We start from the raw sequence: 19081 nt of genomic DNA, 5'->3' as shown, positions 1-19081 counted from the left end.
AAAATAATGGTTCTCACTTGAAACACTAAAAATAATCCTCATCATAAATTTACTAAATTACCCTCCCAACACGAAAACCCATAAAAATGCACCCTATGATAAAATTCACACACAAGCACATATAAACACATATTAAAACAATTAAAAATAATTCTAGCAAAAATCTGATTGTTACAGTTTACGTGAATTGAGTTTACATAGTAGTTATTTTATGTAAACTCACATAACATACATAAACTGAGTTTAAGTCATGTAAATCAAGTTTACATTGGTATACATAAATTGAATTTTACATAAATTCACATGTCTTACATAAACTCAATTTATATAAACAACTGTAATTCAGATTATTCAAAAAAACAAAAACAAAGTTAATTAAGTTTTTATTCCCTATAAATATTCACAGTTTTGTTTTTAGTCTTTACAAAATAAAATCACATTTGTTAGTCCCTGTGCCATTTTCCTTAAACATTTTAGGGACTAAAAATGCTGATGGAAAATTTTTATAGAGACTAAAAATGCTGATGGAAAATTTATAAGGACTAAAAATGTTGATGAAAAATTTTATAGGGACTAAAAAGTATAATTTTATTTTGTAGGGACTAAAAATAAAATTTTAAATATTTATAGAGACCATTTACTTAATTAACCAAAAAAAAACACCTTACTCGATTTATATGACTTACATTATGTACACTTGGTTCAAATGACTTATGTAAACTAAAGTAAGTTTTCCTACACTTGCGTACATCACTTTACATCATTTAGGTAAACTCAATTTAAGTACAGTATTGTAAACTCATTTACATGAATGAATACTTGATCTAGGTTTGAATTGGTTTTAAGTACACTCTTGTTAGGAACCCAAACAAGAGGACTCAACCTTCATATTTCTCTAAAAATACCATAGTACTGAAATTATTCTTTCTAGAATTAAATTGTCATATAAGGTTAATTCCCTTTAAAGTATCTCATTGCTTAGTTTCATCGTACACATAAACAAGTAAATCAACTTGGAAAGAGTGCACCAGTATGGCAGTATCACATTACCAATTACCACCTCCAATGAATAATCTCAAACCATCAAATAACAGAAAAGATTACGTGTCACATCACACCACGTAACCAATGAATTCTGTAACAAGTTTTGTCGTTTCCTCCATTCCCTCCCCTTCAACCCCACCACACCAATAGTATACCACTCTCTCTCTCTCTCTCAAAACCATAATTCACAACAACAAGATTAAAAAAGATTAGTACACTTACACAAAAAACACTATCATCATCCTCACCTTCTTCTTTCTTTTCTTCCACTTAACCATAAAACTTTCTACCTTTTTCTCCTTTATCGTTTCCACCCTTACAATAGTAACTACCTCCTTCTCATCTCATCCAATCTTATCTCTTCAATCTCTATATCAATCTTATTTTCAAAGTTGACTTCAGTCTATAAGTATCTCTAGTTGAGTTAGATTCGTCTGTCCCGACTCTGGTGAACCTCGAGACCCAACTCATCTAAAACTGATATATATATATATATATATATAGATCTTTTCAAATTCTCGTTAGATCTATCTATGGCGGAAGAAGATCGGAACGTAAGACTTAACGGCAACCGCATCATCGACGTAGTCTTAGACTGTGTAATCCCTTACATAACCGATCCAAAAGACCGGGACGCAGTTTCACAAGTCTGCCGACGATGGCACGAGCTAGATTCCATGACTCGAAAACACGTCACCATCGCTCTCTGTTACACCACAACACCGTGGCGGCTCCGTCGTAGATTTCCACATCTAGAGTCGTTGAAACTGAAAGGAAAACCACGTGCAGCGATGTTTAATTTGATTCCTGAAGATTGGGGAGGTCATGTTACGCCATGGATTAACGAAATTTCTCAGTATTTTGATTGTTTAAAGAATCTTCATTTTCGGAGGATGATTGTTCAAGATTCCGATCTTAATATTCTTGCTGAATCGCGTGGTCATGTTCTTCAGTCTCTTAAGCTTGAGAAATGTTCTGGATTTTCTACAAAAGGTCTTGGATATATTGGTCGCTTTTGCAGGTATAAAAAGTTATTTTAATCATGAAAGTTTTGTTCGGTAGTTCTTTATTACTACTTTGTTTTGTTCTTTTGAGATTTCAATGCTTAATTTGAACGCCAAGTGTTCTTATTTGGTTTGGTATTCTTGTAGTTCAATTTTTTTTATGTTATTGCTCAATAAATCTAGTTGTTTTTGTTTATGGGTGCGTCATGTGACAGATTTGACTATTGGATTATATCATTATAGATTTATAGTACTACCAATATGTGGTAATTGTTTTTGTTATATCTCTAATGGGTTTCCAAAATATTTGATGGTTAACCTTACATTGATTTCGCTTGTTTTTTTCTTGTTTTAGAAATTTGTCCTTTTCAAATTCATAGAATTTTTTAGTGATTGATCATTTTGGAGCATGTTTAAAGAAGATACATCTACTGACTAAAACTTTGTGACCAATTTGTTTGGACTTAGTAGTGATTAGTGAGGAACATAGTCACAGAAGTCTTTGTAATTTTTCCTTATGATAATAAATAAAATAATTCCCATTTCCCATATTTAAAACCTAAAACTTTATCCTTTCATCATCCTTTCACCGTGTTTTTTGAATAAAATTCCGCAGGGTTATCAATGGTCTTACGGTGAACAAATTGTTATGTAGTATGATTATTTCAAGTACAATGATCCGAGACATTGTTTCATGTAAGTTTATGCCAGCAGTTATCGGTTATTGTGACTAATTGTAAATTTTGGGTTTTGGCAGGAGTTTAAGAGTTTTGCTTTTGGAGGAAAGCACAATTGTTGAGAATGTTGAGAATGATGAAGAAAATGAGAACGAATGGCTACACGAGCTTGCCATGAATAACACGGTTCTCGAGTCTCTAAATTTTTACTTGACAGATGTTGAAGTCAAAGTTCAGGACCTCGAGCTTTTAGCCAGGAATTGCCCAAACTTGGTGTCTGTAAAGATTACCGATTGTGAAATCTTGGATCTTAGGAATTTTTTCCGCAATGCAACTGCTCTGGAAGAATTCTCTGGTGGCACCTACAACGAGGAACCTGAAAGATACACTGCTTTAATGTTACCGGCAAAGTTATGCCGATTGGGTCTAACATACATTGGAAAGAATGAATTGCCAATAGCGTTTCCGTATGCAGCTGGACTAAAAAAATTGGATCTCCTCTATGCCATGCTAGACACAGAGGATCACTGTATGTTGATCCAAAAGTGCCCAAATTTGGAAGTCCTTGAGGTAAGTTCCTGTATATCTTGGCTCATTAAAATTTCAAAATTTAAATATTGATCATTCACATGTGGTGTGTGTGTTTCAATAATATATGCTGATTCAAAAAAAAAATGTGGTTGTGTGGTTGAGTTTTATTCCTCACAACTGATATACATTAATATATACTCTTAGTCTCTTACTATGAACTGATATCTTCCCTTATGAACAGACGAGAAATGTAATTGGAGATAGAGGATTAGTGATTCTTGGTCACTGCTGTAAGAAGTTAAAAAGACTTAGGATTGAACGAGGTGATGATGACCAAGGATTGGAGGATGAAGAAGGTACCGTGTCCCACAGAGGATTAATTGCTTTGTCACAAGGGTGTACAGAACTTGAATATTTGGCTGTGTATGTGTCCGATATTACAAATGCATCTCTGGAACATATTGGCACTCACTTGAAGAAACTCTGCGATTTTCGCCTTGTCTTGCTTGATCACGCAGAGAGAATATCAGATTTGCCACTTGACAACGGGGTGCGGGCTTTGCTGATGGGGTGTGACAAGCTTGTTAGATTTGCATTATATCTGCGGCGTGGTGGCTTGACTGATGTTGGTCTTGGTTACATTGGCCAACACAGTCAAAATGTGAGGTGGATGCTGTTAGGGTATGTGGGGGAAACTGATACAGGGCTTTTGGAGTTCTCAAATGGCTGTCCTAGTCTCCAGAAACTTGAAATGAGAGGATGTTCCTTTTTCAGCGAGCATGCGCTTGCAATTGCTGCAACACGATTGACTTCTCTTAGGTACTTGTGGGTTCAAGGGTATGGTGCATCTTCGTCTGGAAGTGGTCTTTTGGCAATGGCTCGCCCTTTTTGGAACATTGAGTTAATTCCTTCTAGGCAAGTTGCTGTCAATAACAATGTCAATCCGGATGAGCCTCAGGTTGTTACGCATCCAGCTCATATTCTTGCATACTACTCTCTTGCTGGCCTGAGATCAGATTTTCCAAATTCTGTTGTACCATTGAACCCTGTTGCGTATGTTGATGCCTAGAGTTGTGTATACACCAATTTTTGCTTTTCTTGTTTGTAAGTTCCTGCTGTATTTGTAATTGAGGGTTCCCATTTTGCTCTGCAACTCCCTAGACAATAATAGTCTTGTAATAAGCCCACGTTTTCATTTTGTAGTCCAGAAATGAGTCTACCAGTTATGCAGTTTGTTCCCTTTAAATCCAAGATTCTCAATTTTGTAAATATATTGTAATAACAACTGTTTTTCCTTTACATTCATATTTTTTATTTGAGAGCCTTTGCTTGCACCTGATTAAAGAAATAGTAAATTGGAAACTAGATGTTAGATATGCAAATTGTTAGGTCCACTATCTGAGACATTGATTGAATACTTCATTTTTAGTATTTTTTATTTTACTGTTGTTTTTTAGCATCCTCTTGACATTTATTTTATTTTTATGAAAACTTCATTTTTTGTTCATCCTTATTGCTGAACTTCTTAACTTAATTTTGTGTTACCAGTTTGATGGATATATTCTTTTTCTTCAACAAGGAGCTTGTTAAATGGATTTATGTGCTTTTGGCTATTACTGGCTCAACTTTGTCTTTTGGAGATAGTTAATGTTTTCAATTTATTGAAGAGTTCAATCTAAATACTCAAACAGCAACACTTTCCACTATTGACAACATTGATAAGTACAAAACAGAATAGTCTGAATATGTTCTATACATGTTTGAAATACATTATTGTGAATCTGAGTAATCCCTGTTTAAGAAAGTAGTCCTTTACATGGCTCCGATGGCTGTGGTTTTCCTTCTTCCCGCCACACTTATAATGGAAGAAAATGTGGTTGGCATCACATTGGCTCTCGCTAGTAGGGGTGGGAATAGGCCAGGCCATGCTTTGATAGGCCTAAGCCTGGCCTACGAAAAAATTTACAAGCCTGAGTCTGGCCTGTGGCCTATTATAGGCCGTTTTTCTTAGCCTGGCCTGACCTATTTAAAAGCCTGGACTAGCCTGAAAGCCTACTTACAGGCCTACTTTATATTAAGGCCATCAAATAGTTCATTTGGCCTACTAAATAAGCTAAACATGCCTTAAAGCCTACTTAAAAGCCTATTTAACTACAAGTAAATTTTAACTAAATTAAAGCCTACTTAAAAGCCTATAACAACAAAGCCTATTTAGGGACTGATAGATAGAGAAAAAGATGTTTATATTTTTAATGTATGCAATTATTTAATATAAAAAATATTTTTTTAATAAATAAGTATTAATAGGACGGCCTATTAGACTTAATAGACTTTTCTGGAAGCCTAAGCCTGACCTATTTAACTAAACAGACTTTTTAAAAAGCCTAAGCCTATCTACAGGCCAGGCCAGGCCGTAGGCCCACAGGCCAGCCTGGCCTATTCCCAACCCTACTCGCTGGAGATGAAGTCAAAGATAATTTGGTACTATTTTGTCAACCTAATCAATTTTTTTGTCACAACATACCATTGCTCTGACCAGGTAAGTTTCAGTTATTGAAATTAGGTGTTATCCCTCTTTTGAAATTAGTATTAAGACTCAGCATAGAGGTCAACAGGTTGACTATAGATTGGGCATAATCTATGATAGTCATTATAGCACAGTTTGGTTCATATGTAGTTGATCCTGCCCAAATGAACTAAGATTTGGTTGTTGCTGTTGCTGTTATCCTTCTTTGTTTTTCTATATTTAATTTAATTTCCACTTCAACAAGTTTTCTCATCTGTCAGTGGTTGTCAAATGCTTATATCTTCAAATCACAAGATATGTATCACAATATTAGCATGATCTGTTATTTGTTTACCTGTTATTTTGCAATGTACATCAGTGCAGCCATATGTCTGTGGTTTTGGAATCTCTTGTTCCCTGACAAATCTCCTTATTTGAGAATGAAATTCTTTGAAAACAAATTACCTCATGTCATTTTAATTTTTACAATGCCTTGTAATATTCAGTCTAGTTTCTGAAGATTCATAAATGTCCAGTATATATCGATTCTTGTTCTGTTTTCTGTGATTACCAGAGATTCATAGATAGTTTTTGCAAATTAATTCAGGGAATGCCACTAAACTTTCTGCTGGATCTCTAAAGCTAGTGCCAGGCTAGTGGTTCAAACACTGCTACTGATAGTTCACAAGCATCGAAACTAATTTGGTCGTGAAATTATGCTTGTACAGTTCAATTATTCAAGTTAGTTGCTACCAATTTAGAGCAGTTTTTATAATCAAATTTTCAAGATGACTTATAAACCATGGCCAGAATTTGTGAGGTTGAGTTCATAACCAAGTCGACCAATTTCCTTCATCTACTATTTAGTTGTGATTCATATTTGATTTTATCAGCAGCTATATGAATCTTTGATCAGGTTTTGCAATGAGTTGCTGCATATGACCTTAGAATGATTAAATAACGTGTAAATTTTGTAAATGTATACAGTTAGTGTTTAGAGTATTGGTCATGAAAACATGCATTCATAAAATGGAATTCTACCACATACAAATCACCGCTAGTATTTTGTTTTTGGAAGAATGTAAGGTTGTGTACCATTGGATGTTTTAGATTAATGAAGTGAGAGTGATAAATGATGATATAAATAGATGTACACAATTTTGTCTCCACATAGAAAGTCTCATTGAACGGGTTCTCTTTGAGTTATATAGGCTATAGCAATGATGCAAAGAAAGCTCACAGTACAGAAGTTGCAAACATGCAATGAGTGACTGATATTTCTCTAAAGCATTTCAGGATAACTTTTTGAGCCACCTTGCAAAGTAAGGTGTGTTCATAATCCATGTCAGTCTCAAAACCACCACATAAGTAAAATTTAGAACCTGCAGAATAACAGTATATCAGAGTTAATCAGAAATAATTGTTTTGCATCAAAATATTAAAAGAACAAAATTGAATACATATTCAGCATTGTCAAGCCATATTCAGCTATAATTGTTATGCTCTCTTATTTTATCAAATCAAAGGAATCAGGAGTCAGAACCAATCAACTATAATCATTGGTATCTACAAAATTCCACATTGCTGAAGACAATATTTCAAGTTTCATTCTAGACAATATCAAGAACCAAATTCATTTTATGACTGGAGCATATCATAGTTACTTGATACCCACTTTCCAGCTTATTCAGTCAACTTGGCTATCATTCCAATACTAAAATTTCACACCGTATTTAACATGTGAAGATATTAAAAGTTCCTATGAAGCCAAACCATTCAAAAAAAATAATAATGGAAATGAATCAATCTACCATGGACTCAGCCACTTGATGCCATATTTCATCATTTGAAGCAATATTCTAGCAACTGGCATCAAGTATCGCATTCTCGTACCCACCAAGCTCAGCAGCATCCGCATAAAGGTCTATTTAGATTGACTTACTTGAGCTTATCTACTAACATAAGTACTTGCAAGACTATTTGGGAGAACTTATGAGAACAGTTTATAACATTGTTCATAAGTTGTTTACAGCTTATTTTCACAGGTTCTCCAAGATAGCCAACGAAAACAACTTGTATCTTATACGAAAACATTTTAACTTCATTTTATCTTTTGATATGGAAATAGCTTATATATAAGTGCTTATGATGATAAGCACTTGGGCTAGAAACTGCAAATAACCTGTTTATCCAAACAGGGTCTGTTTGAGAGAGCTTATGTCATGTCCATAAGCTGTTTTCAGCTTATTACCATGAACTCTCTAGGATAGCTTATCAAAACAAATCAATGATCAGCTTATAATGAAGCTTTTATAAATTGTTTGAGAGAGCTTATGGAAACAACTTATTACATGTCTATAAGGTATTTTAAGCTTAGTTAGATAAACTCTCTAGAATAGCTTATATTAAATAAGCCTGAGTTTAGTTAAACTTTTATTTTAGAAATAACTCATAACTAAACACTTATAAAAGCCCATAATTGATTTTTTTTAATCCAAAAAGCACATACCTTCACCACTCACGACCAATGACACACTTATAAGCAAGTTTTCATAAGTTGTTTGAGAGAGTTTATGGTTTCAATTGATGAATTTTGGTCATGAAAATGATTTCTCATGTGCTCTATGTAGATGATTTTCTTGTACAAGTTCCAAATTCACCTTACAAAGAATAAATATTGGTAAATCTGCTTTATACACAGATTATTGATCTGCTAGCACCCTCCCTTTACATAGTCTGGCTTCCCTGTTTAAGTCAAATATACTCTTCACATTGAAGAAGTGCTTCGACAAGAAAAGTCCACACGTTGAATATATGATATTGCATTTTCTTGACTTCATTGGCAATTAATCTTCAAGATTTTTAAACACTGGGTTGAAACTTTTTACTTAAAACATAAAACTCTGCAATTGAGTTCCAAATATTTTTTGTTGTTCATTAGTATTGACCTTTATACATGGTTGGTTTGGAATCTTAATATGACTTGAAAGTGGTTTGAGGTTGCTGTTCATGCCCTCTGGAAGGAGAAAAACTCCTTAATCTGCTCCCAAAATTCAGAGCTCATGCTAAATTGGTGACATTGCATATCTACCATGCAAGTTATATTACCCATGATATGAGTATATAGATCGAGCCACCAACAGAGGTCAAGTTCATTGAGAATCCTGATGGTGTCTATAGAATTAATGTTAATGGATCGCGTGATTGGGTTAATGACAATCCGACTTGTGGAGAACTTATTTGTGATTATCAAGGAAAATTCATCAAAGACTTCTACTGCAACTTGAGCAAAACTAATGTAATGTTATTTTTGCTGAAATGTGTGCACTCCTTCATGGTCTTTGTTGGCGACATCTGTTGTCATTAAAAGATCGACCTCCATCTCCTATCTCAAACCTCTCCTGAAGATGTTCTCGATCTCCTCCGACTCTTAATTGTTATGGAGATTTCTTAACTCATCAAGGTTATATAATGAAACCTTTTTTGTCGTATCTTTTAATTATATTATATTAGTCCTTCATTAGACATTATTTTTAAAGAGTAATTGTAATAGTCTTCCTCTTGTTCGCTTAGTGCATTAATTTATATCTTTTCTATAAAAATAAAAGTTTTAAACAAAAAAATTCGTTGGAGCTTGTTCATGATGACTATTTCTAGTAGTATGTAGGTATATGATTTTTTTTTGGCACATTCTAATTTCAACCTACAAAAAAATTTAGGGTTAAATATGTTTTTGGTCTCTATAAATATATCAACTTTTCGTTTTAGTCCCTCTAAAATTTTCCTTCAACTTTTAGTCCCTATAAAATTTTCAATCGCTACTTTTGGTCCCTATTTTTAAGTAATTTTTTGCATTTTTTAATGAAATTGTGCAAAAATGTATGAAATATTGTAAAAATCACTCAAAAAAAAAATATAGAATTAAATATGAATTTTTTACCGCCAAAAATATAAAAATTCATATTTAATTCATGTTTTGGTAAAAAATTCTAAACTTTTTTGGGAGAGATCCTTGTAATATTATACATTTTTTCTGCAAAATTTTATTTAAAAATATGAAATCTACATATGAGTTTACTTTAAACGAGAGACCAAAAGTAAATATTGAACCAAAAGTTGAAGGAAAATTTTAAATGAACTAAAACGAAAAGTTGGTATATTTATAGGGACCAAAAACATATTTAACCCAAAAATTTAATAGATTTGTTACGTAGATATGATGACATTTCTAGGAAAAAAAAATCCCCTTGATAATTGCCTTTTTGACATTGAATATTTTCTATTGACACAAGTAAATGACCAAATTACCCCAACGGCAGTTAACTACCGTTGGATCAAGCGGCAGTTAACTGTCGACGCTTTAGCTAACCGTAGTTAACTACAGCCGAAGATAATTTGATTATTTACTTTTGTCGTATTCAATATCAGAAAAGCATTTTTCAATCCCCTTTACATACACTTTTGACCAAATCGGGCAATATTTGGGCCTAACCCACCCGAACTCACCCACAAATCCATATTCAAACCGTTTCATATTCCCATAAAAGTCTATTTCACTTCCAACACTCACTCACTCACACTTTCTCTCACCGCTTTCTTCCACCCAAAACCTAATCCCAATTCTCTCAATGGCAAAGAAAAACTCCGCCACGGCCGCCGTTAAAGACGACCCACCACCGCAAGAAGACAAAATCGAACAACATGATGAAAACGATGAAGAAACTTCGTCAGAAGCAGGTTCTTCATCTGAAGGAGGGGAAGAAGAAGAAGAATCATCCGAAGAAGAAGCTCCAAAAACCACTCCACCTCCAAAAACCAACCCCAAGAACAATTCAGTAGAAGATGAAGACGAAGAAGAAACTGATACTGATGAAGACGAACCACCTCCAAAAACCAAACCCATTGAACAAACCCTAAAATCAGGAACCAAACCCTCCATAGCACCTGCCAGATCTGGAACCAAACGACCTGCTGAAAACAACGACACCAAACAATCAAACAAGAAGAAAACAACCGAGGAGAAGAATAAGAAGAAGGAGAAAGAGCCGGAGGAGGATGACAATAGCAATAACAAGAAAGCGTCGTTTCAGAGAGTTTTCACGGAGGATGATGAGGTTGCAATTCTCCAAGGGCTTGTTGATTTCACTGCCAAATCAGGGAATGATCCTACTAAGCATCTATCAGCCTTTTACCAAATTGTGAAAAAGTCGGTTCATTTTAAAGTTACGCTTGATCAATTGCGCGATAAGGTTCGGAGGTTGAGGTTGAAGTATGAGAATAAAATTAAGAGTAAGAAGACTCCTACCTTTTCAAAGCCGGTAGAGGAGACAATGTTTGAGCTTTCGAAGAAGATCTGGGGTGGTGGTAAAGTTGATGTTAATGAAGGTGAAGAGAATGAGAAAGTTAACGGGAAGCCTGCGAAGAAGGAACTGGCTGTTAAGAAAGCAGCAGCAGCGAGGACAACTAAGAAATTGGTGATGGAGCCTGATTCGCCATTGGTGGTTTTGAAGGTGGACAGTGGTAATGGAAAGGAGGATACTGGTTTGAGTTTGGTTTCGAATGAAACAATTCATTTTGAGCCGGTTATAGATGTGGTGAAGAGGGGAGTGGAGTCGATCGAGGAATCAAAGAGGGGTGAATTGGAGAGATTGATGAATAAGTACAAAATTGCTGAAATGGAGCTGTTTATGCAGAAAACCGAGTTGGCTAAGGAAACGGCTACCAAGATAAGGGATGCATTGAATTCATCATCAAGCCATTAGGTTTGTTGTTTTAGGCAGGCTTGATTTTCTGTGACTATAACCTCTGATTTATGTAAGTGTCTGATTTGTGGTCATTTTGTTGCTATGAAGTAGTGATTTTTTAGTTTATAATTCTGTTGTTATTTTAGAGTTTTTGAAATTGGTACCATGGTTTTGAAATTGATTGAGTATCTTATGAACAAACATGCAAATGCACACATTATGATGTTTTGATGATTATAGTATTGGTATAGTATTCTGGAAATCAGGTTATGGAGACAATAACCACTTGTGTTCAATGAAACGCAGATACCGAGCACGACACTGACATAATCTTATGAAAACACATGCAAATGCATACATGGCGAAGTTTTGATGATTGTAGTATCGGTATAGTAATTTAAGAAAACAACATAATTGAACCTAATCACACGTGTTAGGTGTATGTATCGGTGCTATAGAGCTTGTGTTTGAACCTTTTTTGCTTGTGCTTTTTCAATTATTATATGGTGATCATTATGCATCAACTATCAAGGGATCTACTAGTTTGAAGGATTCAAATTTTGGTATACTAGTATAGTCACAAGTCACAACAGAGAGAATTTCATATGTTGAAGGAATTGAGAACTAGTGTGGGGGAATATATGTTTGTATGTGCCTCCCTCAACCTGGTGTCTTTTATCTCATGTAGAGAATGCATTGATCAACTACTGTACTTTGATATGACCTTGATTAACACCTATATCTTCTTCACCTCATCCATTTTAGAGTTGAGACAAACCTACTATTATCAAAACAAACCATTTCCAGTCATTCATCATACCACTCAATCTCATTTTGTCACAGCATTTTGCATTTAAAGATACCTTTGAAACCATCTATGAATTTGACACTGAATCTATAGCCAGAACCAAACTGGCCATTTCCCTTGGTAAATATGACTTTTGAAGAGATCTGAAAAGAGGCAAAGTAGTGATAAAATAGGTGTTTTTAGTTTGATAATTGTTAGTTATGATAACGGGAATGGAATTGATTGGGGATTCCAGGAAGGAAGAGTTGAAGGAAGATGAAAGATGTTGCTGAGTTAGATTTGGTGTTATAACAATACAATTGAGATAATTGCTTTTAAGCTGTCAAAATTTTGGCAGGGGAGAGCAATTTTCTTAGCTGCAAGAGCAATTATCTACAATTGAAATCACCCATATCACCAATTATAACCTATAATTTAATGACCACTTTGCACAATCCTTGCTTCCATCAAGTTGTAGTCACACACCGAACCATTAACAAACCAGCAACTTTACTTCCCTAAAAAAAAACCAGCAACTTTACTTCAGACCAACCTACCCATACTTGAACCTCCACTCCACCAGCAATCCACAACTGACTCAGCTTAGTGTTTCACATCTCTAACTTAGCACCCTTGATCATGAGTACCACATTAGCCACAACAAACAGCAACAGGAGCCACGACTAATGAGCAAAGATCATAAACCACATTCATACACATAGCAACGACATTCACAGAACAGAACTAGACTGCATATATGGGAATACACCACCACTCTACGAACCCTGTATGTCTTGAATTTGCAGCCTCATATCCAAACACCCATTGTTGACTTGTTTATAGCATACTGCTCGGCATTCATTTGCAAGCAAAAATTGATACTCACACCCCCAATGTAGTATTAAATTTCTTTATAATTACTATTGTTTTTACAATTATATCCTTTAAGAGAGAGTTGATTTATATCTTCAACATTAAGAAAAATATGTGAAATAAATAAGGGTATGGCCTCTCAAAAAAAATAAAAAATAAGGGTATGTTGGAAAGAAATAATTAATGTACGGAAATAACAAAAGGGTCTTCTAAAAAGAAACAAAAAATTTCTCAAAAGGGTCTTATAATTAAGGAAGGAGGTAGTTTTTTTTTTTTTTTTTTAGGTTTTCACTCAAACTGTGAATTGTTGGAATTCTATCGCAACTTTTATTGATTTGAATACCCAGATTTATGTCCCTTCATTTTTTTTTCCTTCATTTTTTTTTCCTCTCTTTTCATATTTAATAATAAGCATAATTGAGGTTTTGATCCCCTATTTTTATTATTTTTTGAAATTGGTCTTCCTATTTTAAAAGTTAACATTTTTGGTCTCTCTATTTAAATATTTGGTTTAAAATATGGTGATTACATGTTTTAAACGAACTTTTAATGCTTAATTATAATTTTGGTCATCCAGTTTTGGTGCCCGTATTTTAAAATCACCTAATTTTGATCACTCCGTAAAGTTTTTGTACTTAAAAGTGGTGATTTGACATATTATAAATAACATACAACATGATGGTGTGTGCAAAATCGGTTGGAGGAACCAAACCTGTGTGATTTTAAGATTTTATAATAGGAGACCAATTCCATGAATGAGTGAAAAAAGGGGGATCAAAACTACAATCAATCCAAATTTTAACGCATATTTCTTTTAATTTGATGGTGTCGATGTTTTCTCATCATCATATTATATACCACAACATATATTACATTACCAACTTATTAATTCAAAAATATGAGCGAGAAACCTAAATAATATTTGCTCGTGGTTTTTTAGTTTGGTTCAGTGATACCAACTTAATTAAGATGATTGTTGCTCTTCGAGCCTACTTGCTTTTAAAAAATAAAAAATCACTAAAAGTACCGCAAGTTATATTTTGCAAAAAAAGAAAAAAAACGTTGATGAATGTAAAGAAAAACAAAAGCATCATACGAAAATTGTGTGTATGCAGAATGAAAAAGATTAGACAAATTTTTTCAAGATTATGCAGAAATAATGTGTATGTGACAACTTTTGAAACAAGAAAGAGGTAATAATACAAATGAGATAGAGAGTATAAGTGAGAATTGTTCCAAAATAGATGGATGTACAAATATCGTTTCTATGTGCAAAATTGACTTAACCATTACTTTAACAATTCACAACTGCATAAGATGCCAAACCAATGGATTCACGTTCTTCTTAAGATGTTAAGTCTACATGGAACACTTCGTTTTTCTTTTTCTTTTCAGGATGTTATACCATTTAAACTATGAGTGAATATCAAATACATATGCAGACACATGCAATACAGATGATGCATATGCAATGCAAGAATGATGCAGATACAATGCTAGAATATACAAGCATAAAAAGTATTGTTCACAATACACATTTATAAGTAGACACTATTGTATTGTTCACACAGCACTTGTTCTCCCCCTTTGTCTTATAAAAGTAAATGGGAAAAATAATTAAGAAAAATTATACAAAAATAAGAGCTAAAGAGTACTAGGTATAAATAAGATTTTTTGATGTTGAGAGAAGGTATAAATAAGACTTGACAAGTAAACAAAACAAAAACCAATAAAGATACTAAGAACAATGAAAAGAAATGTAAAGAAGCGTAAGAAAATAGACAAGGAAGAAATGGACTAATTAATTTTAAATGCACACACATAGAAAACTTAATGACGGGGTAAGAATTAAAACACAATCTAGACGCAAGGAATTAAGGAAAAAATGTAGAAATTAATAAAATAAGAGAAATAACATAATGTAAGATACAATCGCATAAGAAAAAAAATTGATTAGGGTAAACACCAAGGATAAACAGACACAAACATAAACGAGACAATATGAAATGATTGTTCTATATATTTCGTTTGTAAGTACGATATAATTTTTTTTTTTGAGAGCAGTACGATATAATTTATATATGCATGTATTATTTTTGGGCATGATGTTGTATTAATTGTGGCGCGCACGTTTGAATTTGAAGCTATCATTTGCATGCAGCACATAACAAAAGACGGGCACTGCTATATACCACGAGAGCAAGGAATCACAAACACCACGAGAACATGCGTCACTGTTTCAAAGTAATCTATTGGCTAGAATTCATCATTGAATATGAATAAATGGGGGTGTTCGAGGTTCGAATCCGACCCTTGCATATAATAATGCATTCTTTCAACCAACTGAATTATGTTCACGGAACCGCGACAATTACTTTCACTATACACACAACAATATCCATAAAATACATTAAAATAAAAAGTAAAGGCCAAAACCAAGGTTACAATCATGCTACGGTGAACAAATGTTTCATTAAATAAATTACTAGGAAAACCCTGAGATATAAAACCTTGATGAAGGAATAAAGAGTGGAGTGTAAATTAAAATAAAACAAAGCTAGCTAACCTATTGTCTAAAACAAAACTCAAACTGTTTCATCTTCACTTAGATCATGTGTCGTTGGCAAATTAAAGATACATATCAAGTGGAAGCAACAACTTCATGATCTTGATCACATTCTTGGTTGAAAGTTGTGACTGAGAGTGATCTATTGTTATTGTTGTCGTCTTCAATCACTTGGTCACCAAAAAACCACGCATATGAGTCATCACTTCCAAGAAGATCAAGAGTAGTTATATCATGGATGCTAGCCCTAAGTTTCCTTTTCATATTTTTGCTATCATCATCAAGTCTTTGCTTTTGCCTTTTTTCGTACTTTTGAGCATGGCTTGCTACTTGGGGTGGAGTCTTTGTTTTTACATAGTCCTTAGAGATTTCTTTCCACTTTCCGTCTTTGCCGTCTACAAGTCCCTTCAAGAAACGCCTACAAATAAAAAATACATGTCAAACACATGTGTGAGTGAGTGCATGCGTGCGTGTGTGCATATAAAAAGATATATAATTCAAACTAAGTAAACAATAAACAATGAAAAAGAACTAACATGTGTTCATCACATGACCAATGAACCACTTTCTTGAATGATTTCTTTTTGGATTCTACGATATTCGTAGTTCTATTGTTATTACTATCAGTTGCATGAGGAGAGAAGTTGAAAGAATCAACTGAGTCATATCCAAAAAGTGAAACGCTCGTTGATGCAATATTATCATCTAGCACCACTTCATCGATGTTGTGTTGATTGATTTGATCAACACTACATAGCATAGTTTCCTTCATCAACCAATAATCATCTTCTTGGAAATCATTCATCATGCCATGAAGACTATAGCCTAGAGAATTCTCTACCATTCTAGTATATTCTTCCGTGGTGTCATAAATGTAGCCATAACTATTATTTGAGTTTGATGAGTTGAAACAAGAATTCATCCATTCCATTGTTAATAATGCTGAGTGCCGATATGGTGATAAAGAGAGGTTCTTGATTGAGAGAGAATGAGGTTGGGTTGAGATCAATTGAATAATGTGAGGTGAGTTAAGTGAGGTTTGGATTTATTAATCAAACTCAAAGAGCATAAGTTTGTTAGTTGTTACTTAGTTCCCAAATACTTGGCAAATTTTATAACTATCTTCTACACGTAAAATAGTGTGTAATACTGCCAACTAATCTTTTTTTTAAGGAATAATACTGTACTGCCAACTAATCGGTATACTTAAATGGTACAGTATTTCATTTTATGATAAGTAGTTTAAGTTGTTTTTTCGTGGAACTACTCTTAACAACTTCTCGTTTAAGTTGTTTTATGATAGAATATCATCAAAATTGACTAACCACCGACTCTCAAAAAAAAAAAAAAAAGAACGAATGAACGGTAAATTATGATTAGTTGGCAGTATTTCTTAAAAAAAAGATTATATTAAATATAATACTCTTAAGCAGAATGTATGACTAACTGACCCTAAAAAAAAAAAGATTATATACCATTGCTCCTTCAAAAGCTGACTAACAAAGATGACTCATGATTCACTAATTAAAATATAATACTCTTATAATCATATTTTTATAATGAAATTCTTATAATAATCATCTTGTAACAGATTGAGATACAATTTGCTATATATTTTTTCTCCTTCATTTGAAAATTGAAAACAAGAATAAACTCTTTTTTATATATAAACGGAAGAAACATATCACAAGCAGCGCCTGTAGCTCAGTGGATAGAGCGTCTGTTTCCTAAGCAGAAGGTCGTAGGTTCGACCCCTACCTGGCGCGTTTTGTTGCATCCTAAAATTCAATTTTTATCTTTTTTTATAACTAAAAGGAAACAAACAGTACCAGAATATACGTAAAGTTTGTTTGTTTGTTTTTTTATTTTTTTACTTTTATAACTGGCAATAGCAAGGTTTTGTTTCAATTAAATATACCTCAAAAAGATAAAAAACAGTTAGAAATTTATGGCTTGTATATAGAATTTGATTTAATTTTTAAACTACGAGACACAAAAAAAGCTACAACTATATGGTATTAATTTTCCTCAAGAACCTAAAAAAAAAACCTCAAGAAAAAACTTTATGGTATTAATTCACTTTTTTTTTTTTTTTATATATATATAAACTGATAATTTCATAATTCCCGTAATTGAAACACATATAAATGTAGAAATAGTGCAAGGAATACCCCACAAATAAATGTAGAAAGTTAAGCCCTTAAACCATTATTGGATGGAAAAAAAAAACTCCACTCATAACTCACACATCATGCCTAAATGAAATTCATTTGTCAAAATTATTTTAATTTTGACATATCTCATATTGGTTCATGTTAAATCCATAAAATGTTTCTCTATTGATTATAGTAAATGAATATTTGCCATTACGAACTTAATTTAGTTGGTAGGTATAATGTATTGTAATATGCATGGATCAGAGTTCGAACTGAGGATACTTCACCTATTCACCTTAAAAAAATGAATTCTAGCAATTAAACTATTTGACCAAAATAAAATTAACAAGTCTTTAAATTGTTAAAAAGAACAATAAAATCACAAAAACTCATGATTTTGATAATTGAATATATGTCATATGTTGTTTTCATATAAATTTTGTTTTCATAAGATAAGCATAACTTATGGTAAATTTTTTCATGATAAATATTATTTCTACAATTCTTTTCATGTGCACTTATCTCAATACAAAATTTTGGATGAATCCATATTGGTTTGCTTATCTTGATTGGCCCTATACTTTGCTTGATGCCTAAGTATAATTTTTAAATTTGGTTTTTCAAAAATTGAGATTTTGATATGGCTTATGTAAAAGATCATTCTTCAACATGATTTAAATGAATATCCTATTTTATGATTTATTTTTGAATGATTTCAACAAGAGGATATACCATTGAAATTCATGAGAATATTTTGTATTAAATAATACTTACATATTTTGATATTTGACTTATTCTTTCCGTGAAAGTGTTGTGTTGGATATTGATGAACGACCATCTTGTCGTACTTGCATGTTATGAAGTAAAAAATTGAAATGCAACCATCATGAGACATACTACTACATAATTAGCGCATTATGAGTCATCTTATCGCACTTGCACTTGAGTATTGATGTATATATTGATTGTATTATAAGTATATGTGTGGCATATATTATTTTTCTTATGAGATAACTAGTCGAGTTTGTGAACCGATTTCACTAAACAAAACGAGTTTACTTAAACTCTCGATTTTGACAATCTTATTCTAAATCAAATCCTGAATTTTAAAAAGTTCTTGTATCCGTTTATCTCTAATGCATCACACCTGTATTATGTATTTGGGATTCACAGGGCCAAACTCAACAAGTCTA

General features: G+C 33.1%; 3 protein-coding genes and 1 non-coding gene across 4 annotated transcripts; 3 read left to right on the top strand and 1 right to left on the bottom strand.

Moving 5' to 3' along the window:
• Positions 1-1185: 1185 nt before the first annotated feature.
• LOC11406671 (coronatine-insensitive protein 1) lies at positions 1186-4577 on the top strand. Its single transcript, XM_003600809.4, has 3 exons — positions 1186-2065; positions 2806-3295; positions 3498-4577. Exons 1-3 carry the CDS (start codon positions 1578-1580, stop codon positions 4323-4325), a joined length of 1806 nt encoding a protein of 601 aa, XP_003600857.1. The 5' UTR covers positions 1186-1577; the 3' UTR covers positions 4326-4577.
• A 5733-nt stretch (positions 4578-10310) lies between these two features.
• On the top strand, positions 10311-11782 carry LOC11409742 (GLABROUS1 enhancer-binding protein-like). The gene has a single exon (XM_003600807.4). It carries the CDS (start codon positions 10391-10393, stop codon positions 11522-11524), a length of 1134 nt encoding a protein of 377 aa, XP_003600855.1. The 5' UTR covers positions 10311-10390; the 3' UTR covers positions 11525-11782.
• Positions 11783-15807: 4025 nt separating this feature from the next.
• LOC11423031 (transcription factor SRM1) lies at positions 15808-16576 on the bottom strand. Its single transcript, XM_003600806.2, has 2 exons — positions 16269-16576; positions 15808-16150 (listed from the first exon to the last, which is right to left on the bottom strand). Exons 1-2 carry the CDS (start codon positions 16574-16576, stop codon positions 15808-15810), a joined length of 651 nt encoding a protein of 216 aa, XP_003600854.2.
• Positions 16577-17425: 849 nt separating this feature from the next.
• Positions 17426-17498, top strand: TRNAR-CCU (transfer RNA arginine (anticodon CCU)). The gene has a single exon. It is a non-coding gene; the product is annotated as a tRNA-Arg (tRNA).
• The last annotated feature ends 1583 nt before the right edge of the window (positions 17499-19081 follow it).

This window comes from Medicago truncatula, chromosome 3, assembly GCF_003473485.1.
Source record: "Medicago truncatula cultivar Jemalong A17 chromosome 3, MtrunA17r5.0-ANR, whole genome shotgun sequence".
NCBI lineage: Eukaryota > Viridiplantae > Streptophyta > Magnoliopsida > Fabales > Fabaceae > Medicago > Medicago truncatula.
Note: the sequence above shows the minus strand (reverse complement) of the source record. Positions and strands in the feature narration are given on the sequence as shown.

Excerpts from the sequence above, each read along its gene's own strand:
- LOC11423031 (XM_003600806.2), bottom strand. The coding sequence starts at position 16,576 with ATGGTAGAGAATTCTCTAGGCTATAGTCTTCATGGCATGATGAATGAT. Across the intron at positions 16,151-16,268 it reads TGGTCATGTGATGAACACAT|GCGTTTCTTGAAGGGACTTG; the intron begins GTTAGTTCTTTT and ends TTTTATTTGTAG.
- LOC11406671 (XM_003600809.4), top strand. The coding sequence starts at position 1,578 with ATGGCGGAAGAAGATCGGAACGTAAGACTTAACGGCAACCGCATCATC. Across the intron at positions 2,066-2,805 it reads TATATTGGTCGCTTTTGCAG|GAGTTTAAGAGTTTTGCTTT; the intron begins GTATAAAAAGTT and ends GGGTTTTGGCAG. Across the intron at positions 3,296-3,497 it reads CAAATTTGGAAGTCCTTGAG|ACGAGAAATGTAATTGGAGA; the intron begins GTAAGTTCCTGT and ends CCTTATGAACAG.
- LOC11409742 (XM_003600807.4), top strand. The coding sequence starts at position 10,391 with ATGGCAAAGAAAAACTCCGCCACGGCCGCCGTTAAAGACGACCCACCA.